This window comes from Arvicola amphibius, chromosome 6 (assembly GCF_903992535.2).
Source record: "Arvicola amphibius chromosome 6, mArvAmp1.2, whole genome shotgun sequence".
Classification (NCBI taxonomy): domain Eukaryota; kingdom Metazoa; phylum Chordata; class Mammalia; order Rodentia; family Cricetidae; genus Arvicola; species Arvicola amphibius.
Genome location: NC_052052.2, coordinates 125292372 through 125317899, shown reverse-complemented (window position 1 = coordinate 125317899; position 25528 = coordinate 125292372). Strand labels below are relative to the sequence as shown.

Sequence of the window (25528 nt, the reverse complement as noted above, 5' to 3'; positions counted from 1 at the left end):
TCTCTGTGTTGGAGTGGCTGTGTTGTTTTTGCTTTTTTTCTACACCAGATCATTGTTGCGGAACTTTTAATCATTTGAGTTTAACTGGGTAGTGTTAGACCAGTGGAGATGTAACTTGTACTTCCTCTAACCAGGCCACAATCCGCCACGCCAGAGAAGCTAGGAACAAGGACGGCCCTGAGAGGGACCGGCCTGGATCCCCTAGGAAAAGTAGATAAGATCTCCTGGGTAAACTGGGGAGGGGGCAGTAATGGAGTGAGAACAAGAGAGAACAGGAAGGTCCAGTTAGGGGAGGGACAGAGAGGGAGAGCAATGGAAAAGACATCTTGACTGAGCTCCCGGTGTCCAGTCAAAGAGAGGGAGGAGGGATTAATAGGAGCAAGAGGTGGGGGCAAGATCATGATGGGGAAACCCAGAGACAGCTGGCCTGTGCTAGTAGGAGCTCATGGACTCTGGACTGACAACTAGGGAGCCCTCTGAATGTGGGTGACAGTTGTGTGACTTGGGCCGTTTGTGGAATCCCTGACAGTGGGATTTATCCCTGGTACATGAACTGGCATTTTGGAGCCATTGGAGCCCATTCACTATGGTGGGATACCTTGCTTAGGCTTGATGCAGTGGGGAGGGTCTTGGTCCTGCCCCAACTTGATATATGCCAGGCTCAGTTGACTCCCCATGGTGTCATGGGAGGCCTTACCCTGAAGAGTGGATGGGTGGTGGGGGAGCAGGGGAAGTGGGAGGAGGGGAGGGAGCGGGAACTGTGGTTGGTGTGTAAAATGAATTATCAAAAGAGAAATAAAGAAAGACTACTAAAGAACAAAACGAATTTGTACTTCCTCACCAACAAGCCCTAGATCAATGAGTACCTAGTGCTGGGACTAGGACCTTAGCAACACTAAGTGTTCGAAACAATGTCTCTGCTTGTGCTGTTGCCTAAGGGCAGCTCCAGTCCTCAATCCCTTCTCCACACTCTGTTAGCCACTTTTCCAGTCTTTTATTTTACAGAGAAAGCACGAAAAAGGCATTTTCTGAGTCCCTGGTATCCAGGTACGATCCTCGAATATGAACACTTGTCTGAGTGCATTTTCCGTTGGTAATAACACAATCCCACAGCTTGTGTACTTGTTTTGTTTTGGCTCACGGCTCTGGTACAAGGTCAAAGCATTTGGCAATGGCCTTGCTAGCAGAGTCCCTAGGTAGAGTAGGGCCTTCCACGTAAAAAGCCTGATCAAACATAACCCATGGAGTTCGTGGGTGGTTGCATCAGTGAAGGCAAAGCCCTAGTCAGCTCTGGAAAGGTCCCATATGACCCCGCGTCTTAGGCCTACAGAAGGCCCTCTCCGTGTTTCCTCACTGGGCCCATGTGCCCCCTGGGAACCCTCTATGGGGCCTAGTCACCTAGTGATAACACTAAAATTGGATTAGGGCCCACCCTTACAGTCTCATTTTGAGTTACTCTTAAAAGGCTCATCTCTTCATACATTCTAGAATTTGGGGGTTAGGAGTTCAACGTATGAACTGTGGTCGCAGGGTCCCTGTGCCAGGGCAACCGTCTCCCCTCAAGTTGGGACTTGGAATGTTGACATTTCCCCTCTCCAAGCCCAACGCCTATTGAGTCCATTTAAGGAGCAACAGCAGCGGGAACTCCAGGCAGAGCCTTGATCAGGGTTGAACCAGAAAAGGGCAAGCTCCCAGGCCTCCTCCAGGAACAGCGTTCCCCTCAGATCCCAGCTGGACGTGATGAAGGCAGGAGGGCGGTACTGCTTCACAAATCATCAAGACAGAAAGGGTTGGCAGTGGACTTCCCACCTCAGTATCGGGCCTGCAGCTCACAGACCTGAAGTCTTCCCCTTCCCCGCAGAGTGCACAGGGAACGGCCCCTGAGTGAAAACTGGCAGAGGCACAGACAGCCCCCCCCACATCCGCTTTCTCCCCAGGGCTCAACAACGAAGAAGGACTTGAATAAACCCCAAGACGGCTCAGAGGGTCTCCTTCAACTCCTGGCTTGCGGATGAGTTAAGGAGAAAATAGTTTATGAGGATGAGGTTAGCCCCAAGGATGGAGGCCAAGCCAAATCCCAAGGAACTGGAGACGCAGCCAGACACTGGCATGTCCAAAACCAGGGGCAATTTCTTTCACAAGCCCGGAGGTCGCTTCAGTCATAGGAAAGCAGAAGGCAGGAGCTGAAAGCCTCTTCCTCTAAGAAAAAACGAAGTGTGTTCTGGGGCAAGGGAGGAAGCAGACCTAGAGAAAAGAGGGCGGGGACACACAGTTATACCTTTGAGAAACATTTTAAAAATCGTTTTCGTTTTTCATGAGGAAAAATGTGTTCACAAGCTTTCTGTCGCTGGCCACAATACCTGAGATAATGAATTTACAAAAAAGAAAGGGTCTAGTCTGACTCACCGGTCCAGTCCACCACTGTGAGCCGCTTAGGCTGAGCGCCAACCGCTCTGGGTAGAGGAAAACGGTTCGCAGGGCGGGTAGAAAAGCAGAGCAGAGCGAAGAAGGCACGCGCGCGCACACATGAGGTCACTTCCTTCCACTGGGACCCACCTCTTAAAGCTTCCCGTGCCTTCCGGCTGTAGTAGTAGGGTCTGGGGAATCAAGTCTTACCCGCGCTAACCGTCCAGGGACATTTTAGATCCCAACACTGGCCAAAGATCATTGTTGTTGAGCTGATGCATATTTGCTTCTTTTACTTAAAAAACTCTGAAAAATACAGAATTCTTGCAAGATGATGATGATCAAAGAGACTTCCATCGTAAGGAGTAGTAGTCTAGTCTCAGGACAGGACCACCACAGTTTACCCCAACAAAATTGCTAACGGACTGATTGATGTAAACACCATGGAGACAGCTTATTGAAGAAGGAAGTTTAAAAATTTAACCCAGCCGGGCGGTGGTGGCGCACGCCTTTAATCCCAGCACTCGGGAGGCAGAGGCAGGCGGATCTCTGTGAGTTCGAGGCCAGCCTGGTCTACAAGAGCTAGTTCCAGGACAGGCTCTAAAAAAGCTGCAGAGAAACCCTGTCTCGAAAAACAAAAAAAACAAAACAAAAAAAAAACAAATAAAAATTTAACCCATACAGCATAATTCTACAAAACTAGAAAATCCAAGGGCATCTGATGGTGAGATTTTAGGAAAGGCGTTGCCTATAAAGGGACACAGAATCTTTTAATCAACCTACTCTCTTGATTACGGAGATGGCCGTACCTAAAATCTATCCATCAAATTATATTTTGTGTATGCAGTTTATAGAAAGTGAATTATATCTCAATGTACTTTTTAAAATTTGGCTTTTCTCCAGTGCCATGAATTGAACTTAAGGTCCCACACACACTAGTAAGCCCTCTTCCTGAGCTGTAGTGTCAGTCCTAAATTACCCCAGTACTCCAGAGGCGGATCTCTATAAATTGCAGGCCAGCCAGGGCTACACTGTCTCTTATTTAAAAAAAAAAAAAAAAAAGCTGGAGCTGGAGCTAGAGAGATGGCTTAGAGGTTAAGAGCACTGGCTGCTTTTCCAGAAGTCCTGATTTCAATTCCCAGCAACCACATGGTGGCTCACAACCATCTATAATGAGACTTGGTGCCCTCTTCTGAAACTTAGGTGTACATGCAGCTAATAAATTTTTTTTTTAATGTAGTTGAGGACCATGCATGAATCTATTCATCTTGCCACCATAGTGGTCCTTTAATACTGAGAAAAACCTGCTGAGCTGAATGAAAATGGTCAATTCAAGCTGCCTGTCTGGCCTCAGGAAGGACTATTTGGTCTTCTGGGCTTCAAAAACTGTGTTTGTTTGTCTAATACAGGTCCAGATAATAAGTGTTATAATCTTCGTTCACTTGTTTTTGTTTGTTTGTGATGGGCTTTTTATGCAGCCTTAGCTGTCCTGAAACTTTCTCTGTAGATCAGACTGACCTTGAACTCACAGAGAACTGCCTGCCTTTGCCTCCTCAAAGGAGTACACCACTATAACTTTTAGTCTTTGCAGACAATTCCTATTACAGTTAAAACTTTTTGTAGGATAAGTACAGCCAGAGAATTCACACATAAATGAATGAATATGATCATGCTCCAAAAAAAACTGTTCATAGACACAAATTTGAACTTTATATATAAGGCATCTGATCAGTTTAATTTTTTTCAGCCATTTGAAACATAAAACCCAGGGCTGGAGATGTAACTGAGCAGTAGAATGTTGCCTAGTATGCACCTGACAAACTTCTGGGTTCCATCCCCAATACTAAGAAAGAAAAAGAAATAACAGTAGAAACATAAAACCCACCCTTTTTAGCACACTCAACACGAGAAAACAGGTGCTAGTTTTCTGAACAATCTCAGGAAAATCTCTCCACGTGGAAGCTTACGGAAAATATATTTCTTCTTCAGAGAAACACCAGAGAAAAGATGGACATTTCTCTTTAGATCAGCACTTGTATTTAATAGTATTACACAAGAATCAACACTTTGTCAGAACGTGTGGAAAATAATACATTGAAAAGAATCAAGATCAAGACTCAGAATCCATGGTAACTTGGTGACCACTTTCTTACTTCACTGAGTGTTTACTTGCTTGCTTGGGACAGGTCTGTAGCCCCGCCTGGCCTTGAATCCTGTCTGCAGCCCTGGATGGTGATTTGAACTCTTGATCTTCCTGCCCCTACTTTCCCAGTGCTAGAATCTCAGGTGACTGCTGCTGCCTGCTACCTTTCTTTAAGGTGTTTTAAATATGCTCAGTTGGGGGAATGCTGGGGTTGGACTTTTGTCTAAAACAGTCATTAGCTGTGCTTTCAGCCTCTGAGCCCTATAGATGTTCTCTCCCATACTCTAGAGCAGCGATTCTCAACCTGGGAGTCGACCCTTTCACAAGGGTTTCATAACAGTAGCAAAATTACAGTTCTGAAGTACCAACAGAACAATTTTATGGTAGAGGGTCACTACAACATGAGGAACTGTATAAAGGGTGGCAGCGTTAGGAGGGTTGAGACCACTGCTCTAGAGACTTGCACTTCTGTTTACTAACAGGGCTTAGAGCCTTCAGATCCCAAGATCTGTTTGTAGTTAGAAACAGCACAAAATGAACCCTGAGTGACCAAGCTACTCCCTCTTTTGTTCCCCAGGAAACAAGTGGGTCACAAGATGGAATCCATTTTCCAGTAGTCATTGTGATGTTTATTTCTGCTTTGCCATAGATTCAAGGTTCTTTTGTGATGGGTGGAGCAGAGATGCCAGGCTGAGATAGCCAAGGACAGAACTGGCACACACACACATGTCGCAAACCTAGAGGGAAGGCTAGCTCAGAGTTTGCTCCAGTGCGGAGACTAGGTCCATGAATTCCCACTTTCTCTTCTGCTTTCAGACACACTCCAAGGTTTCTTCTTTGCCCCAACAACAGAACTTCCAGGGGTCTGAAAGACTCACCAGGATCTGCCCCCCAACATTGAAGGCTGGACTTCTTCATGCATTACACAGCAGGTCTTGGCACTCCCAGATTCACTGCTGACTGTGACCCTGGAAAAAGCACTTATGCTCCATGGACCTTCAGTGAGCGTCTATGACATAGGCATGTCTCCTTTCAAGATGAATCATAAAGGTCGATTAATTATGAACGATGCATACATTATGTATATTTATGCATACATAAAGCAGTAGGTATTCACAGTTGTGCTCTGTTGGTCCAAGGTGGATCACATTCTCTATGCCAGAAATGTCCAGTTCCCTACAAAAGGTAGCATCACACTGGTCTGAGGATTGGGAAGATTCTGTTCATGAAACTAAATTGTAGCGTTTAAAAAAAATCACTTTTCCTCTAACAACATAGATAATACTGAACTAGAATCTATAGGCATAAACCAAGAAATTACTTTTAAAAGTACATTCCTACACATTTTAATTTGACCATTTCTCACTCTTGCTCATGGGTTTTGTTTTGTTTTGAGCTTTCTGTTACCTCTAGCTCAGAAATAGAAAATTCCAGAAATAAACAACTACTAAAATTTAAGTTGTGGTCCTAATTCTCCTACTTTTTTTTCTTCATTCTTTAACATAGGGGCTCATGTAGTCCAGACTGTCATCAAACTTACTGCATAGCCAAGGCTAGCATTGACTCCTGCTCCTCCTTGCTCTCCTTTCCCAGGTGCTGGGACTACAGTAGTGGGCACTTCTACTCAATGAATCCCAAGGCCATTGCCAAGGCTCCCAGTCCTAGGGCTCTGGGCAGCTGGACAACTGCCACAAGTCTGTCAACATCTCAACTAGCTCCAGCTCATTGCTCAGGTGCCACTTTGTGGGAGGATGTGCTTTCATTCCTTTTTGTGTAAAGAACTAAAATACGATTTAGTTCTTTAAATTTTAAATATGTTTTTAGGATTTTATTTCATGCGCATGAGTATTTTGCCTACATGCATGAACTCTGGACATTGTTGTTGCTAGTGGAGGCCAGAAGAGGGCACTGAGCTCCCTCCCCCCAAAACTGGAGTCATGGACAGTTGTATGCCATCATGTGAGTACTAGGGGCTAAACCATGGTCCTCTACCAGAGCAGCGAGTGATCTTAAATATAGCCATTTCTCTAGCGCCTTACATACGTGCTTAAGCGTAAATAGTGAACTTTCTATGCAGTTACTTCTATGGAAAGTCTTTGTAGGAGCATGGTGACCACACTCCCCTCATTAAGAACATGTTTCAGAGTTTTGGGATATGTCTGTGGTCATTGGATCCTTCCCTGTTTTATGGCAGTGCTGAGGTTCATACTCAATAAAAGTCAAGGGAACAAGCAGTCAGTTTAATGTCCACAAGGGCTGGAAGAAGCCCCACAGTGGTCTCTTAGAGAATGAGAAGAGATGAGAAAGACAGAAAGAAAAGAATAGTAAAGGCTACCTTCAACACTCAACCTGCAAGTCCTTAGCCCCCTCCCCACCTCAGTGCCTCCTGGCCTTAGATGCTGATTTTTCCTTAACTCCTGAATGATCATCATGGTCAGCACAGGCAGCCCGCTGCATGTCGATGGCTCCTGCCTCCTAGATGAACAGCAAGCTGACCCAGCAGATCCTCTGAGAAGCCACTCCTGGAAGGTTTCCTGTCACAGCTTCTACAGGGAAATCAACCCTCCACAACTTGTTTTTCCTAAGCAGCTATAAATAGAAACAAGTGCTAGCCTTATTTCACCGTGGGCAATAAATATAATAAGTGTCCAGCACAGAGACACAAAACTCTTTTCAGTACGCTCCGCACAAGTTTTATGTGCCCCTTTCTCTATTACTGAGCGTCAGTTGAATAAGCAATGTTTTGTTTTGTCTTGAAAATTCTAAGAACCCGGGTCTTTTAATAAATATGTGGAGCACAGAACAAGGCCCCTGGGAAGGGTTGATAAAGTGCTGTGCCAAGCAGGAGTCAGTTTTGTGTTTCAACTCCCACTGTCTGGTACCAAGTCACAGGCCCAAGAGGTCCCTCCACACAAAGCCCATTATCTGTCCTTTGCACAGTAACCGAAGGAAGCTCCATTTCTGGCGGTACCATTCAGGGAACCCTTCAGGATCCCTCTCTCCATCCTCTCTCGGCTGAACAGTGTGTCCTGGTCGCTTTCAAACTCAGACTCCGATACCATCAGGCTAGAGTTGTGCTCGGTGCTCCGGTGCTTGATACCTGGGGAGAAGCAGGAAGAGCATGAAGACAGGAGCACGTCCCCTAACTGTCCTTTTGGCTGTGTTCCTGGGATGCTTGTGGCTTGTTACCTACATGGCAGGTGGGTTATCATACCAGAAGCTTTGGCCGTTACCCCTGAGCTCCAGCTTTGACACCAGCTGGTGTCATGACCCTGGACAAGGTACCTAACCTCTTCGCATCTATTGGAAGGCAGCAAAGCTCTCAACCACTGGCTTGTGGTGAGACTGAAAGAAACTGCTTCTGTGAAGAGGAAGGGTTTGTCAGAAGATAGGCAGGAATCGAGATGGTTGGTGAGATAACCAACCCCAAGTACCTCAACCTCTGAGGGGAAAAGGCCCTTTTATAATGCCTTTGACACTAAGTTCTACACCTCAAAGGGCAAGTACTCAGTAGATGTACAGCTACTATTGGTATTCCCTGTGAAGTCCTGTCAGGGCCTCTTATGAGGTGATTTCTTATTGCCAAGTAAACATTGCTTAAGGCATTATTGAGGTATACCTCTGCGTGTGACTGTGAGAACTCTTCCAGACAGGGTCGGCTGGCTGGGGATGATTTGCCCTGAACGTGGGCTGCACCATGATATGCTCTGTGGTCTTGGGATGAATGAAAGGGAAGAAGGAGAAACCAGCTCAGGGCTGGCATCCCTAGACCCACACAGATGTGAGCGAGGAGCCCTAGGCTCCCATTGCTATAGCCAACCCCTGTTTCTACAGTCAGGTCTTTTCCATCAAAACGGACTGTATGCTCAGTTATCAAAGATGAGCCCTTCCTAGCTGGGGGCCAGACCAATCCAAGGCTTTCCCTGAGGCCCCAGTGTGTGGAGAAGGATTGTGGTTCCTTGCCTGAAACTTGCTTGGAAGAGCCTATAATGGCCTGAGACCAGGGCATTGGAGAAGTTATGGCTTCATTCTGAGAACTGGACTCTTCCTACACTAAGGCTATGGTTGTTAGTCCCAAGGCCACTGTATGCTTGGTCTGTGATGCACTTGTGACACCTATGTCCCCTTCATGCAACATTGCTTGATTAGCTTCCTGCCGACTTCGGCCCTTTGTAGGATAGTTTTGGCTGACACTGTCACATTTTCCTTCCAGAAAAAAATGTAAGATGCTATATTATATTTCTTAGCAAACTCTGTTGGCATAAGACATAGCTTGTGCAAAATCTCCTGACCCTCCCTAGCCTTCCTGCCTTCTTTGTCGTCTCTTCCTCCTGTCACTCCCTTTAGCTCCCTGTCGCTGAAGAATGACCTGCTGCTGAAGTCACTTCCTCTCTTCAGTTGCTGCTTGTCAGGTATTTGGTTACAACAACTTAATGGCACTCCGCACACACGGTCAGTCATTTCACACACTCCCCACCTCCCACAGATGTTGTCCTTGTTCTTCATGACAAGGCTTCTTCCTCAGGCTGGGATCAGACAGACTTCATCCCTGTTGACAACGTGTTGAGCCTCACAACTTTGAAAGTGATCACACCTCTCTGTAAGAATTAAGTTACCGGCCAGGCATGGTGGCGCATGCTTTAATCCCAGCACTAGGGAGGCAGAGGCAGGTAGAGCTCTGTGACTTTGAGGCTAACTTGGTCTACAGAGTGAGTTCCCAGATAGCCAGGACTGTTACACAGAGAAACCCTTTCTCGAAAAACAAACCCACCAAACAACAATAAAAACCAAATAGAAAAGAAACAAAGAGTTAAGTTACCTACAAACCCAGGATCAGCACTGAGCAGCCTCAGAGGAGCAGAAAAAGCACATTCAGTTAATACGTGAGCATCCAAAGGTTAACTGAAGTGGTTAATACGTGAGCATCCAAAGGTTAACTGAAGTGGGTGGGAGGTGTCCTGAGCATAAGGGTCAACACACTTTGAGATGACAACTTTCTGTAAACACCTTAGCTGACTGAGTGGATGTAAAGGAAGCAGCTAACAGAAATATGCCAGGGTGTAAGTGCACGGTGGGTCATGTGCCCCATCCCCCTCTAACCCAGGGCAGAGAAGACCCAGGCACTGGGGACACCTCGAGGGAAGAGAAGTCTTGGTCCTGGGGTCACTTGGCAGAGGTTCAACCTTCAGTAAGCTCTCGCAATCCTTCACCCATTAATGTCTCTGAGTACATTTCTGTCGTTCTGCCAGTACATGTCGTTACATTTCTGTTACCTTACCATCGGCCTGCTCTCAGGCAGCCTGCCAGCACACAGGGTTGAGGGTGTTTGTCTTTGCTTACAGATTCCCAGGCTTGCTCTTCCAGACTAATTAAACGGTTGATTCCACCTTAGTCTCCGTTTCACCCAATTTAATGTTCTGGCCAATGCCTAGATAAGGTGTGCAGAGGTATCAGGAAATAGTCTTACCGTATTTGGGCCTCAGTTCCATTCTTTCCTGTTCATCCATGTTGTCTAGGATGGTATACTTTGTTTTCTTCCTTATCTTAGTCCTTTTCCGTCTGAAAGAAACAACGAAATCCTCAGCTCAAACGCTCAGCATGGTACCTGGGATTTTGCCCACCTAACTAAAGGGTTCACCTACAGCTCTGGTGCTGGGGTCCCTTCAAGCAATGATCAACACCTGTATGCAGCCCAGGCCACTTTCCCCCACGAGTAATACCTCACTCAGAAAGATGTGGGTAAGTAAGTTTCCCCCAAATCAGTGCTAACCAAGAATATTCAGAGACACAGGACCAGCAGCTGGGGGAGGGGCACCTGGAAGAAGTGATAAGACAGCGAAGCCCCACAATGACCTTAGAAATAACTCTCTTTCTTTTTCCCACAAGCCATAAAAACTGGGCCGATAATTAGTGTCTCATGCTAAGCTGGAAAGCATGACTCAAAAGTACTCATTAAAACTACACTAAACTCAGGAAGCAGAGGCAGACAGATCTCTGTGGGGCCAGCCTGGTCTACACAGCCATTCCCAGAAAGAGCAACATTGACACTGTCTCAAAACAGACAAGCCACTACACTAGGGCAATCAGTCAGCTTCGTCTGATCATGTCACCAAAAGCAAGGGCTTCTTCCTCTCACTTTAATGCTTGCTAGCTGGGGACTTTGAGAATGTTATTTAAGACTTCTATGTCCCATGTCCTCATCTCCAGAAGAGTCCCTTTCTCTTGTGGTTGCTGGGAGGGCCAAACACAACAGGACAGTTAGAGCCATCACTGAATCAAAACAGTAAATGCTCAGTAGATGTCTCCAGTATTGACCCATTTACTTAGATGCAGATGCCTAGAGTATAAACTGCATCATGTCGGGCCCATGAAGTGTGGTATGTTTTAACACTGGCTGTCAGGTAGTCCTTTAAGCAGTGAGACAAATGCAAGCACACAAGCCCAAAGCTGTCCATCACACCAGCAAAGGATCTCCTTTTCTCCCAGTGAGCAAGCACATTAGGTACCTCCTGCAGCAGCAGATGCACAGCCAAGCCACAGCTCCCGTTACCGCTGTCAGGGTCAATGCCAGCGCTGCCACGTAGAACACACTCCACTCTGCAAATCGAGAAGGCAGGAGTGCACAATGATACATTGTTTGCTCACCAGCTCTGTTCTGACGCCTCACAGTGAGTCTGTCTGGGCAGAGGCCAGCTGTGGTGCTGGGACCACTATGTGGGGCACGCAATAGATCCTAGCCAGGGCAACAGATTAATGGCTTTGTCTATTTGGTGGAGGGACATAACTCAGGGACCTCAGGCACACAGTTGAGGCATACTTGAGAGCAGGAAATCCAAAGTAACTGAAGTGAGTCAGGGAAGCAACTATGCATTTTATATATAAGAATATGAAATATTAAAATGTTCATTCTAGAATCCCAAGAATCATAACCTTCCCCCAAAAAAGTCTATATGATATTTTTTTCCTCCTCCTCCATCTTCTTTTTGAGACAAGCTCTCACATAAACCAAGCTGGCCTTGAACTCACTACATAGCCAAGGATGGTCTTGAACTTCTGATCTTCCTCCTCTCATAATCCTCTCATAATCCCTAGTGCTGGGATTATGGATCTACACCCAACACCTGGTTTTATGTGGTGCTGGAGACAGAGTTCTGGGTATGCTAGGTAAGCAGTCTACCTACTAAGCTAGATCCCCAGACCCATGCCATGGTCTTCATAGAGCAAGTCAAGCGTCTGTATGTCTGTCTGTGACATGAAGATATCAGCGCCAGAGGTAAATCTGGGAACTACTCTTCATTCCTTCTACATCCTAAGCTTTGAAGAAATAACTTAGGGGCAAATATGCCAATGAGTGCCCAAGACAGTGGCACATGCTTTTAATCCCAGCATTTGGAAAGCAGAGGCACGCAGATCTACATGAGTTTGAGGCCAGCTTGGTCAACATAAAGAGTTCCAGGACAGCAAGAACAATATAGAGAGACCATGTCTGAAAAAGAAAAAAAAGAAAACCACCAATGAGACAGACTCATGCTTGACCTGAATAAATATCATACCATCTCCGTAGCACAGCGGTCTGAAGCTGGCTCAATTCTGATGTTTGTAGGGAGTTCAAGAACACAGAATGGCAGGCAGCACTTAACATTTTTCTGCCATTTATGTCCACCTGAGTCCTCAGGCTAGCAAATTTACTCTTAGGAGTAAACTGCCATTAAAATGTAGTTTTCTAGCTGAGTATGGTGACTCAGATATGTAATCCTAAGACTCAGAAGGTGGAAGCAGAAAGATTGGGAGTTCAAGGTCATCTTCTGCTGTGTAGAGAACTCAGAGTAAGATTAAGCTTTATAAGTACACACACACATACACACATATGTGTGTGTACATATATATATGTCTTATATGTTTTGTTTGGGATTTATATTTATTCATTATATATATATATTATATATACTATAAATACATGAATGTGTGTATAAATGTGCGTATGTATGTGTTTGCATGTGGTTTTTTCTCCAAAGAGACTGATAGACACCAGCCTGGGCTGTAGGGCAAGACTGTGATTCTTGTGGCCGGTACCTGCCTGGGCTGACTCCTAGCAGTGTGGGCCACATTTCCCATTTTGCATTATCCCAGTATGGGGTGTGCTATCATAAGGTCCCAACATCCTAAGCCACAGCAGCTACATCTGGGAGAAAAGTCTCAACACAGTTGTTTCTTAGCACTGCCCATCATGGAGAGCAGATCGGCCTTGCCAAATCTCTCTCTCTGGACACAGACTGAGACAAGGTTTTAATGTGCAATCAAGTGAACTGGTTCACTTGACTTCAGGTAAGAATGGGATTGGATGGTTCTCTAGATGCTAAGCCAGGAAAAGATTGAGTGTCTTCAAGAACCACACCAGAAGCCATCATTTTACACACACACACACACACACACACACACACACACACACACTTACCACAGTTGCTCTCGCCATCCCACATATAATGCTGTATGAGGTTCTCCATCCACAGCTGGGAGCAAATGCAACGTTTTGTGATGGGGTCACAGTGACCGTGACCTGAACATTTGAGAAGACATCCTGTGAAAAGGGGTGCAGAAATGAGGTTACATGGGCAAAAGGAGGTCTCCAGTGTTCCACTTCCATAGTGGAAGCCCAGAACAAATGGGTGAATTAAAAATCTCTTAAGAAGTTGAACATGGTGGTGCACGCCTTTAATCTCTGTACTCAGGAGGCGGAGACAGGTAGATCTCTGAGGGTGAGATTAGCCTGGTGTAGTGGTTTGAAAGAAACTGGCCCCCCAAAGGGAGCGACACTATTAGGAGGTGTGACCTTGTTGAAGTAGGTGTGGTCTTAGAGGAAGTATGCTACTGTGGAGGTGGACTTTGAGATCTCATATATGCTCAAGCCAAGTCCAGTGTCTCAGACCACTTCCTGTTGCCTGTGAGTCAAGATATTAGAACTTCACACCTCAATTAAATGTTTTTCTTTGTATGAGTTGCCATGGTCATAATGTCTCTTCAAAGCAGTAGAAACACTAACTAAGCTACCTGGTCTACAAAATTAGTCCCAGCATGGCCAGAGCTATACAGAGAAGGCCTGTCTTGAGAAAAAACAAACAAAACCTAAAATCTCTTATGAGCCCAGCATGATAGCACACATCTAAAATCCTAGGACTCAGGAGGCTGAAGTAGGAAGACTGCAGCAGGTTTGAAGCCAGCCTTGGCTACACAGCAATCACCAGACCAACGAGGACACCATGGTGAGACCCTGTCTCAACCCTCACCATTACCTCCACAACAGTAGCATAAACTCTCACCATCTTACAGCTCATCCGGAAGCAAATTGAGGGAAAAGCCAATTCCTATCATAGAACCTTAACATTTGCCAAAACAATAGCCTCTAAGAATGTGTGCAATGGAAGGAATTGGGACAGTGGTTTGTTTATTTAAATCATCCCAACAGCTCACGGATAGAAGAGTAGTTGTGTGATTACAGAACATACCCAGGGAGGAAAACCAGGGAGCCACGAATGTCTCACGGAAACAAAACTCTAAAGGATTTGGGGAAGTAATAATGGTATGACTTAAAGTTTAAAGACACATTAGAAGACCTTGATGTAGTTCAGGGGTAGAGCACTTTACCTAACGTGTAAGACACTAGATCAAGTGCCCAGCAACACACAAATACACACTCACACACACAAACATGCTGAAAAATCAAATCATCCTGATTGTATTTTGTTTCCTAAAGATGGAGAAACTTGAAAGCAATACCCCAGAATAGTAACAAAAGTTATATTTAGGTGATGGGAATTCTAAACTCTACAAACTGGAGGATTGTTTTCTTCTTTGTCCATTTTGGGATAGTTCAAATTTTCTATAATAAACAAATCACTACTTTGGGCTCTTAGAAAAACAAAAGATTCTACTTCAAAAAAAATCAAGTTACCAAGTTACACATGTTACAAATGAGTGAGTCAATTGTGGGCTAGCGCATATCTGAAACAAATTATCCTGGTGTAGACATCATATCCTGGTAACTCACTTGAGATGACTGCTCCATTAACATTTACTCCTAAGATGAAGACAGGGACCATGGAACTATGAATCAGAACAAGCAGAACTAGGAAATGTGGCTCCCACTGGATGACACGTATCAGCTGTCTTAACTTGGCAGGGGAAAATTTTGAACTAATGATGTATGGCAGACACTACTGTCCTCTGGTGTCTTTCCAAGACAGAGTAGCTGGCAACCGTGTCACAGAAAACCTCCTAGAGAAATAAATAAAACGTCCTTGGGATGGGGGGGTCTTGAAAGGAAAATACCTGTATAAGATACCTTTCTTGTTTCTGTGGCCACAATTCCTGAATTTAAAAGGGAAGGGCTCAAGCCGGGCGGTGGTGGCACGTGCCTTTAATCCCAGCACTCGGGAGGCAGAGGCAGGCGGATCTCTGCGAGTTCGAGGCCAGCCTGGTCTACAAGAGCTAGTTCCAGGACAGGCTCTAAAACTACAGTGAAACCCTGTCTCGAAAAACCAAAAGAAAAATAATAATAAAAGATAAAAAAAAATAAAAGGGAAGGGCTCACAGTTCAGAGGAATACAGTTCATCATGGCAGAGAAGGTGCAGTCATGACAAGGAAAGGCAGCTAGCTGGTCACAATCCTCTACAGTCAGGAAGCAGGAATAGTAGATAGGGGGATGAGGTGAGCGGCTAGAAAACCCCAAGACCAACCCCAGGGGTCCACCTCCTTCAGTAAGCTCCACCTCCTAAGAGTTCCATAATATTCCAAACAGTGTTCAGAGACACTATGGGGAACATTTCACATCAACCACAACAGTGTCCATGTCGTGCCAATAAAACTCCTGTAATTGGCAGATCTGGTTTATTTTTATTAGAATATTTCCATGGGAGACATACCTGCTGTGTCTACCCTCAAGACCTTGAAAAGTAGGAAGGCTGCCTTCTCCTTTGAAAGCCGCCTGTGCAGATTCCGGGCCACGTCAGCAGCTCTGAGAACCTTGAAAGGTGGCCCGCTCTGTACATAAAATACAATCACAGTGCTGCAGAAGAGACAACGAGAGGACGGTCACATGATGAGACAGTGGCCGGCATGATGTGCCACCTCAGCCATCTGACCTAGAAAGGGAGACCACTACACCTCTGTGGCTTGTTCTTTCCCTTAGCATGTTTTAATGTTCATCCATGTTGTTACAGGCATTATATGATTCATTTTAACTGCCAGTTAATATTCATTGTATCTATGTATATTTCTTTGTGTGTATGTAAATAATTTGTATAATTTGTTTGTATTTGGGTGTAGATGTGAGGGTCAAGGGTCAACTATGGATGTCATTCCTCAGAAGCCATCCAGCTTGTTTTCTGAAACAGGGTCTTTTTCCTTTTGTTTTTTGAGACAGGGTTTCTCTGTGTAGCACTGGCTGTCCTGAAACTTAGTCTGTGGATGAGGCTGGCCTCAAACTTACAGAGAGCTGCCTGCCTCTGCCTACCAAGCGCTGAGAATAAAGGTGTGCGCCACCACTATACAGCTAGCAGGGTCTTTCTTTAAAAAAAAAAAAAAGCAACAGGATTCCTGGTGATATTTTGTTTGGATCTAACAAATAAAGCTTGCCTGAGGGAGGGGCCCAAAATTACTTGTTCTTTTTTATTTATTTATTTTTGGTTTTTCAAGACAGGGTTTCTCTGTGTAGCTTTGGAACCTGTCCTGGAACTCGCTCTGTAGACCAGGCTGGTCTCCAACTCACAGAGATCGCCTGCCTCTGCCTCCCAAATGCTGGGATTAAAGGCATGGCTGCTGCCACCACCAGACAAATGACTTGTTCTTACTCTTCTCTTTAAGGTTAACAACAGAAGACTGTGAATGTGGGAAAAAAAAAAAAAAAAAAAAAAAAAAAACCGAACAAGAAAACAAGCAAGGAGAAAGATGGCCTGGGAGAGAGCAGAGGAGGCCTGCAGCAAGTTAACACCTTAGTGGGGCCCAGAGCTGGGTTAGTACTCACTCTAGTCCTGAGTGGGGCCCAGTGTTGGGTAGGGGTAATGGGCATGGTAACAAGTGCCTTTAAAATATGTGAGAACAGCTTACTCAGGAACCCCACTACACCCAAGGTTGCACCAGAACCCAGTGAAGCCGCTTACTCACGATAACCAGGCACAGTCCTAGCACCCCATGATGATGCCCAGGGGACAGTATATGAGCAGAGACCAAGAGCAATGCTCTGTTCTCCACACCTGAAGAGACATCACCTGCCCTGTGGCTGGAGAGTGTGTGCCAGGATCCTGACCCTCAGATCAGAGACATCTGTTAGAGGCTGAATCTGACCTCCAGCTAAGACACATCACATGTGAGCAGCCTTGCAGAGACAGGCTTAGGAATGTAGTCAGGAATTCAGTACGAACCTTGCGTGAGGACCCTCAGCATAATAAAATGTAACTCTTATCATACCAGCTATGTGTGCCTACCTCCTTGCTTGAGGCAGTAGTTATCAATCTGACATTGGAGTGCCACGTGCTGGGCATGCAGCTCCATACCTGACATCTGTGTGTGCCTGAATCCTGAGCACCTTCACGTCTGAGTCTAGCACATTCAGAAGCACAGCCAGCTGCCTCACGAGGGTTTCCTTCTGCTGCTCCGTCAGTTGCTCCACACCAACCTGCAGGATCAGCTCCACCAGGCCGTCCTTCTTGGGATCTGAGGAGAGAGAAGACAGGATTTTCACCACGAGACCACAGGCTTGGTAAGGCAAGGAGCAGAGGCTGTAGAAAGGTTCAAAGCCAGACTGGGCATGTGGGTCAGGAGACAGATGCTAGCCCAGGTCTACTGTAGGAAATCTTCACAGGTCCTGGGTTCCATGCCTCTCAAAGCAAAAGAAAGGTCAAAATAAACAAATAAATTTAAAAGAACTCTTGGCTGTCTATCATATTTAGCTTTAGGACTCAGATCATCCTAAAACAGCAGAGGTGTGGGTTGTGGTAGCACACACCTACAGCACCAGCACTTGGCCCTAGGGGGCAAGAGGATCAGAAGATCGAAGTCTTCCTTCCTTCACAGGAAGTCAAGGCCAACGTGGCCCACGTGAAACCCTATCTTAAGAGAGAGAGAGAGAGAGAGAGAGAGAGAGAGAGGAGAGAGAGAGAGAGAGAGAGAGAGGAAGAAAGGAGGAAAGGAAGGAAGGAAAGGAGGGAGGAAGGGAGGGAGAAAACAAAGGCAGGGAGAACACCGCAGAAGCCACTCTGGAGTATTTTATAAATTTCATACCATTTTGTTATCGTGGGCGCTACTTACTCTAGTTCACGAGTAGTGTAACCATGCCCACCTCACTGTGGCTGCCCTCTCTCAGCCTGACCGTGTTCACTTCATGTTAAATCGGGAAAGCAAAATCTTCCTTTCAGATATAAACTCCTACGGTGGACTGGCCGAGAGGAGAAGCTAGATACTGAGGAACTCCTATCCCGGTGACATCGGCTCGGTACACACCTGGTAGCACCTCCACGGTGGCAGTGTCTGAGTCCGATGCCCCCTGACTGTCCGTGACTAGCAGGTGGAAAGTGTAGACTCCTTCCACCAGGTTGGTGAGCTGCAGAGCCACCCCGTTGTCAGAGCCTCCGATGACATCCTGAGAAGGGAGGGGAGGCACAGGGCAGCTGTCAGCTTTGTACCCAGTCTCCGAGCCTCTCTGGAGCTCAGAGCTCTGAGTTTCTTGTTTTCAGACATATATGACTTATTTGGCTGGGGGAGGGAGGAAGGGAAAGGGGTAAGGTTTTAAATCTTCAGTTCCTCCTTATGTGGAACACCAGTGGGTACAAGGACCAAACAACACGTGGCAAACAACTTTCAGGAATTTCCAAATGATTGATTAACAGAGGACAAGAGCTTAGTTTGAAAGTCCCAGGACAATGCATGGAGTTTTATGGTCTCCTCGTCTAACATAGTTATATAATGCTGTCCCCTCGCATCCCCTCATGGCATATCCTGTTCACCTTCTCAAGTGACCCAGAGCCTTGTAGGCAGATCACTCATTCAGCAGGCCCAAAGTCCCAAAGACTGAGAGAGAAACCTTTTGGGCTCTACTTTTGTCTGTCCTTGTTGACCAGAATGGACAGCAATGAAAAGTTAGGAATCTGAACTGAGACACTGCAGCTACATTTAGGAGCTAATCTACCATCTAGCTCTATAGAATTCTTTCTAGAAGTACTTTGGAATGCACAAGGCATTTCAGACCACACCTTTGGTATCTACAAGAAAGCTTTTGTAGATGTCAAGCCCTTAGCCATGGAAAAAAAGGAAGACGCAGGGAAATGTACAACCTAAGAGGCAGAGTGATCCAACAGCTTCCAAAAGCTGAAGATGTGGGCTTGGTTTAAGACTGCGCTCTTTGGCCTTGGCCAAGTCACGTTCCATCTCTATATTTTACTCACTGCCACTGTGAAGTGGAAGTGGAAATCCCCATGCATCTGACATACTTGATACACGGAGGAAGAAAACCAAATTAGGAAGCTTGGCTTCCATGGCCCTCGTGATGCCCAGCCTTTCGATATTGACATAAGGTTGTCATCTACCAATGTGTTGGCTGGATTCAGAGATGTTCTAGGACACAAGAGGCCTGATACCGTGAGTGGGACACACCTGTATGGTGTGCTAGCCTACACAAAATCAGACCAGGAAGAGGACTTCAGCTTTGCTTAAACCTAGCAGCACCCTGGTGTCTCCAGCCCTCAGAATATTCAAACCCAGAGGTCCCCAAATCTTACGGAGGAGACAACATGGTAAGAGTGAAGTCACATGCTCAAGCCCTAATCTGCAATATGACCTAAAGTTAGAATTTAGAAGAAGGTAACTAAAGTTGAATGAGGTTATAGGAGTAGGGCCTGACCCACACGATTGGGGTCCTTATATAAACCTTAGAGCAGCTCCCCCACCTCTCTCCTCCTTTCTCACATGGACACAAACAGACATAGTAAGTAGGTGGCTACCCCGGATACAGAAAGAGATCACTCATCAGAGGTAAACAGACTGTTACCTTGGTCCTGTGGGTTCAGTTGCCCTGCCTGCGGCCTTTTGTCATAGCAGACCACACCGACTAATCTGTACGCAGTGTACATGGCTGAGGGGACAGTACCCCTCAAGTACTCACTCCAGCAGCTGGACTCTGGCCATCCCGGATCCACAGATAGGACACAATCCCTCGGTCATCAGTAGACCTTGAACCATCCAAGGTAATGGAATTATTGGGAAGTGTAAGAACATGTCTGCCACCGGCCTGGGCTCTCGGAGGACTATTATCTTCTAAGTCAGACACTGCAAAAACAAAAGGCAAGAAATTGACATAAAACACCACCGACAGCATGGCATAAAACACCCACAACTGCTCCATCTTGTAGACAAAATTGTTCAGATACCCCAAGGCATTATTTTCTGCTCCAGATAACTGTAAGATAAGATATAGATAAGTATCGAGCAGCTCTCGGTCCAATGGGAAAACAGACATGAGCAAGAAATTTTACTGAAAATTTTACAATAAAAACCAATATAGAAGGCTAGGTATCTACAGTGGTAAAGCGCTTGCCTAGCATGCCTGAAGCTCTCAGTCCAGTCCTGTCATCAAATAAACCAGGCGAGGTGCTGCGTGCTTGTAATCCCAACAAGCAAGATGATCAGAAGTTCAAAAACTTGTCTTCAAAAAATTGGGGGGAGGGATACATGGGCCAACTAGTTGGCTTAGTGGGTAACGGTGATTGTCATCAAGGCTGATGGACCTACATGGTAGTCAGAGAGAACTGACTCCCTGAAAGTTGTCTTCTGACCTATACACACACACACACACAAACACACACACACACGCACACGCACACGCACACGCATGCATGCTTACACTGCGGCAAGCACACTCCCCTTTCATACATACACAGACATAATAAATAAAAACATAATAAAAAATTGTGAACTTCTGCTTTAACAAAGTACGTAACTTAAACGTCTTTCTGCTCTTGGGTTTCCAAGAGAGAAGAAAGCAAGCCACAGGCCAGAACCGGATCTTTTCCCTGTAAAACTGTAGGCCCATGGCTTCTTGCTCTACACTCACAGAGCAGGCTCGTGGCTTCCTGCTCTCCACACTCCCTGGAGCCAGAGAGGACTTAAATGAACTCAGCAGCCAGGGAGAAGGTTGGCGCCCCCTGGGCAGAGCTCATTCAGCTGTGAACACATGAGCAAACACCAACAGGGCTGGGTAATCATTCAACTGACTTGAGGACCTGGGAGACTGGAAGGCAGGACAGGTTCAGGTCCTGTCACCAGGTCCACTTACCCTTCTTCACAGCCACGGTGAGGGTGGATGTGCTGCTCAGTCCCTGCTGGTCTCGCACGGTTAGACGGAAGTGATAGGTACCCACCTGAAGCCCAGTGACAGTGGCTACAGCTTTGTCCACGTTCTCCATCTCCACAGCACTGGGACCCCTGTAAAGTGGGGGTGTTGTAGACAAAAGGTGGGGCATGAGACCTGTGCCCTAGCAAATGCTTCTGCTTCTGGCTGCAGTGGCCCTCTGGGGTTCTACAGAGGTCTGAGGTAACTGTACACATGTTCTCTGGCTTGGCGTGAGGGTCAGAGGTGAAGCCTTTTTCAAACCAAACGTGCTGGCTTCTGGGGAAAGGGTTTTCATTCTTTTTTCTCTTTTAATTGAGATGCCACTGAAATATTCTCCCTTTAGAAAATGGAATCTTAGAAATTGCTCACACCTTTCTTTTTCTTTTCTTTTTTTTAGATAGAGTCTCACTATGCAGTCCAGGTTAGTCTTGAACTTATGACGAGCTTTCTGCTTCAGCCTCCTAAATGCTGAGATTATAGGTGTGCACTACTATACTCAACCTCCTATTTCTTCTTTGAATGAAACTTGGTTAAGTCCTCATCTAGTTCCAGGGCATGTGTAGAACAGGAAGGCAGGAGCCAAATGGTCTGCCATTGGAGAGAGGAATTCTGTCTAGTCATTGAGACCCTAGGATTGGCTGGCAGACAGATGCAGTTTTGTGTCTCCATGCAGCCTCTTTCAGTCTAGGTACCCTAAACTACTCGCCCTTGCTTATTTCTGGAAGCCTGAGGTTTTCAACTTTAAGATGGGATGATGCAGCCCAGCGTGGTGGCAAATGCCTTCAATCCCAGCATTTGGGAGGTGGAGGATAAGTGGATCTCGGTGAGTTGAAGGCCAGTCTGGTCTGCGTAGAGAGTTCTAGACCAGCTAGGACCACATAGTAAAACCCTGTCTCGAAACAAGCAAACAAACAAAAGTGGGAACAATGCAATTCCCTCTCCAGAAGCCATGAAGAATACTGAGACCCAGTAGCTAAAACAGGAAATGTTATGTGTGAATTTCACCTTGGACTCTACACACCTGCTCTACCCAGTCACTGGGGCTGGCTGAGTGCAGACAGACCACCCATGGCTTTCCCCGCATCTCTTTTTGCCAGGAAGCTCACGTTACACCAAGCCAGCCCTGGCCACCTGTTCTGGGCTCCACTTCCCTCTACTGCCCACCAGTGTCCAGCTCCCTCAAAACACTCTCTTTGTTTGAGATGGGGGGTCTTGCTACGGAGCTTAGGCTAGCCTTGAACTCAAGCGTTTCCTGCCTCAACCTCCCAAGTGCAGAGATTACAAGTGTGCAGCACCATGCCTACCTATAACACACACTTTTACCAATAAGGCCTAGTTACTCTTTGCTCAAATCTTGACTCCTCAACAAGCCCGAGCTGCTGTTTAATGCAGTCCTCCAGAGAAGGGATGCTGTCACTCGGCGGTGACACAGCCTCAGACCTGGGTAGGTACACACCTGATGTGCTCCCAGTGGTAGCAGACAATGCCGTGGTCATCGCTGCTCCTGCTCCCATCCAGTGTAGCACTCTGCACCGGGAAGAACAGCTCCTTATCAGGGCCTGCCACTGCCACTGGAGCCTGGTTGTTTTCTAGAATTGCAGACATTCAAGAGAGGAAAGAAGAGGAGGAAGGGAAGCAGGAAGGAGGCAGGAAGAGAAGGAAGAAGAGGAGGAAGGGAAGGAGAGAAGAAGAAAGGAGAGAAGGTGAGAGGGAGGAAAGGAATTATGGGGAGAGCAAAAGGAAGAAAGGGGGAAGAAAGAACGCAGGGGAGGAAAGGGAACCGAAATCAGGGTGCATGGGCTTTTCTCTCTTTTGTCTACAACTCTGCTGTCTAGCACAGTACCTGCTAAACAGCAAATGCTGACAATACCTCAGCTGTGGGTTGGAAAGACCTGGTTTCAATTCCCCGTACCTACATGGTGGCTCACAACAGTCTGTGACCCCAGTTCTGACGCCTCCTTCTGGCCTTCACAGACACTCACGCAAGCTGAACACCCATGTACGTAAAACCAAATATTTTTTAAAAGGAAAACACTTCAGTAGAATGTGGGAAGAAAGGAAAAAAGTAAAACATCATTCCTGATGTTATTTTTATGAATAGCTACCATTTCTGCTTCCAAGCCCAGAGTCACATAGCCACAGCGACTACCATGGAGACACAGTGTCTTTCTCCCACTATCCTCCTCAAAATGAATAGTAGCTCCCTCATTTCCTAAGGGCAAACATCTACAAAACCCTTCACGAGAGCCCTGCCCCTCTATGGTCATCTCATTCCAGACCTATTCCCACCTCTTTTTTCTCCAGTTTGTCCTTTTTTTTTGTATTTTTTATTTTTTATTTTTTTTTTTTGTTTTTTTTTTTTTTTTTAGTTCTTCAATGTACCCAGGCCCCTTTCATCCTATGGCTTCCGGGAATCTAGGTCCCTCTTTCGAGACCTCTTACTTCTTGCCCACCAGTCCCCATCCTTCTCCTCCTGATCACCTGCCGTGGGTGTATTAACTGGGACTCCAGCAGAAGCTATCTAGGTGCTCTTTATAGATAGTGTCTGCTGCATCTGGGTGTCAGGTCACAGTCAGCCAGTCTCCCCAACACGCCCTGGAACTTTCCCAAGCTGAGTATGACAGGCACAGGAGTTACCACGTGACAAATCAGAGACACAGGTGGTGCTGACTCTCATGGTGTCTCCTGTACTGTGGTTTAGAGTGTGTGGCAAGATTCAGAACCTTGAAAGGAAATCGGTTTCTCATGCCACATCAGCTCTCATGTCCCTGATTTCCTGTCAGCTCAGGAATCTCAGGATGCTACCGCCCAGTACCACATCTAAAGCTCAAGGGTCTAGTTTATCATTTCTGCCTTCATCTCTGGGGTCAAATCTCATCTGTGTCTCACCTACCAGCCTGGACAATCACGGCGACTGAAGCAGTGGATTTTTGTCCTGAGGAATCCGTCACTGTCAGCTGAAATATGTACTCTCCTTCCTGCATCTCAGACAAGTGGAGGTATGGGGTCCGCACTCCCTACACAGTAGCAAACATGAGAAGGAAACAAGAGGAAGACTATCAGTAGAGAAGTCGAGAGAGCAGCGTGCCATGGCAGGTGCTAATGGTTTCACTGAATGCAGAGAACCTACTTGAAAACAAACCGGGTAGGTGCAGGCCTCACACACCAGCTCTGTGGAGTCCTAATTAGATTTTTTTTTCAACTTGACCCAAGCCAGGGCCATTTGGGAAGAGGGAACTTCAGTGTAGAAAAATGCCTCTATCAGATTGGCCTGTAGGCAAGTCTGCGGAAGTATTTTCTTGATTAACAACAGATTTCGGAGAAGCCAACCTGCTGTGAGTGGTGCTGCCCCTAGGCAGGTGGTGCTGAGTTGTATGAGGAAGCCAGAAGGAGCAGGCCAGTAAGCAGTGCCCCTCCTCGGCCTCTGCTTTAGGTCATGCCTCCAGGTTCCTGGCTTGAGTTTCTGCCCTGACTTCCCTTGACAATGGGTTGCAATCTGCAAGGTGAAATAAAGTTTTCCTCCCCTGTGTTACCTTCAGTCTTGGTCTTTATCACAGCAACAGCTGAAGCAAGAAGGTGGCAAATTCAATGCCTGCCAGGGATACAGAGCAAGTTCAAGGCCAATCTGCATAATTTAGCAAGACCTTGCTCAGCTTTAAAAATATAAAAAGGAAGAGGGATATTCCTTGCTTGCCTAGTATATGTGAGGTGTTAGGCAGTGCATGCAAAAATTAAAAGAAAGAAGGAAGGAGCAGGCTGTGGGGTGCATGCCTTTAATTCCAGTATGGGGGAGGCAGAGGTAGGCAGATCTCTGTGATTCTGGAATCAGCTTAGTCTACATAGCAAGCTCCGGGTCAGCCGGGACTACATAGTAAGACCCTGTCTCAAAAAAGGGGGAGGGGAAAGTGGAAGAGTAGAAGGAAAGGACAAAAATAAAAACAGGTGTGAACCAAAGAAAATGCAATCTTGAGTCTGTTGTGTACCCTCACAGCACTGAAGGAATGTAAATTAATAAAACCTGGAACTCAGTACCGCAGTGTTGGAACAGGGAGCAAGAATGGAGGTGTAAGGAGATTTCTGAGTACTTGTGAGAAAACTCCAAGACACCAAGACGAGAATCTTGTGACCTCGGTTTCTTCAAAAACACAGACTCGTTCTTGGGTTATGCTTTCGTGCCCCTCCCCCGTGTAGTGGATGGGAGTGAGTTCACTTCAGATTATTCATTACAACCGGCTAGTGTTATTTGTTCATATGCCTATATGGATAAACATGTTTTTACCATGAGCAGCTGTTCATGTATGGCTTGCCCTGTGATTGGACACTTTACGCATGTCACCCCTGCTAACCCTCAGGGTACAAACTGTCTGACCCGCTGAATAATTGGCTGTTGCATGAGACGTTAGTCGGCCTCATTCATAGGCTCCATTCTCCCAAGCCCACCACTTCTGCAGCAGTAAACACAGCAGTTTCAGTAAATGGTGTTTCAGTAAATGGGGCACTCAGAATAACAACTGCTTTTCAGACAATGTAGTTAGGTTAGTTGCTTCTAGTGTCTCTCCCAAGACTAAATGACATATTGCTCTAACAAACACTGAGTCAG

At 46.2% G+C, this 25528-nt stretch overlaps 1 protein-coding gene across 4 annotated transcripts in view; it reads right to left on the bottom strand.

Annotated features, from left to right (window-relative positions):
* Window positions 1-5151: 5151 nt before the first annotated feature.
* The window catches only part of Kiaa0319 (KIAA0319 ortholog), a 38753-nt gene continuing 18376 nt past the window's right edge, over window positions 5152-25528 (bottom strand). For 2 of the 4 annotated variants that reach the window (XM_038333477.2, XM_038333478.2), the window contains 11 exons: window positions 23822-23945; window positions 22385-22517; window positions 20872-21020; window positions 19702-19853; window positions 18045-18183; window positions 17099-17258; window positions 15470-15612; window positions 13005-13127; window positions 11056-11146; window positions 10017-10108; window positions 5152-7649 (listed from right to left, as the gene is read on the bottom strand). In XM_038333477.2, coding sequence (XP_038189405.1) covers window positions 7471-7649; window positions 10017-10108; window positions 11056-11146; window positions 13005-13127; window positions 15470-15612; window positions 17099-17258; window positions 18045-18183; window positions 19702-19853; window positions 20872-21020; window positions 22385-22517; window positions 23822-23945 — 1485 coding nt within the window. In that variant the 3' untranslated portion in view covers window positions 5152-7470. Of the gene's footprint in view, window positions 7650-9368; window positions 9473-10016; window positions 10109-11055; window positions 11147-13004; window positions 13128-15469; window positions 15613-17098; window positions 17259-18044; window positions 18184-19701; window positions 19854-20871; window positions 21021-22384; window positions 22518-23821; window positions 23946-25528 lie in introns of those variants that run through there. The other 2 variants (XM_038333479.2, XR_005285802.1) reach the window with 2 other exon arrangements.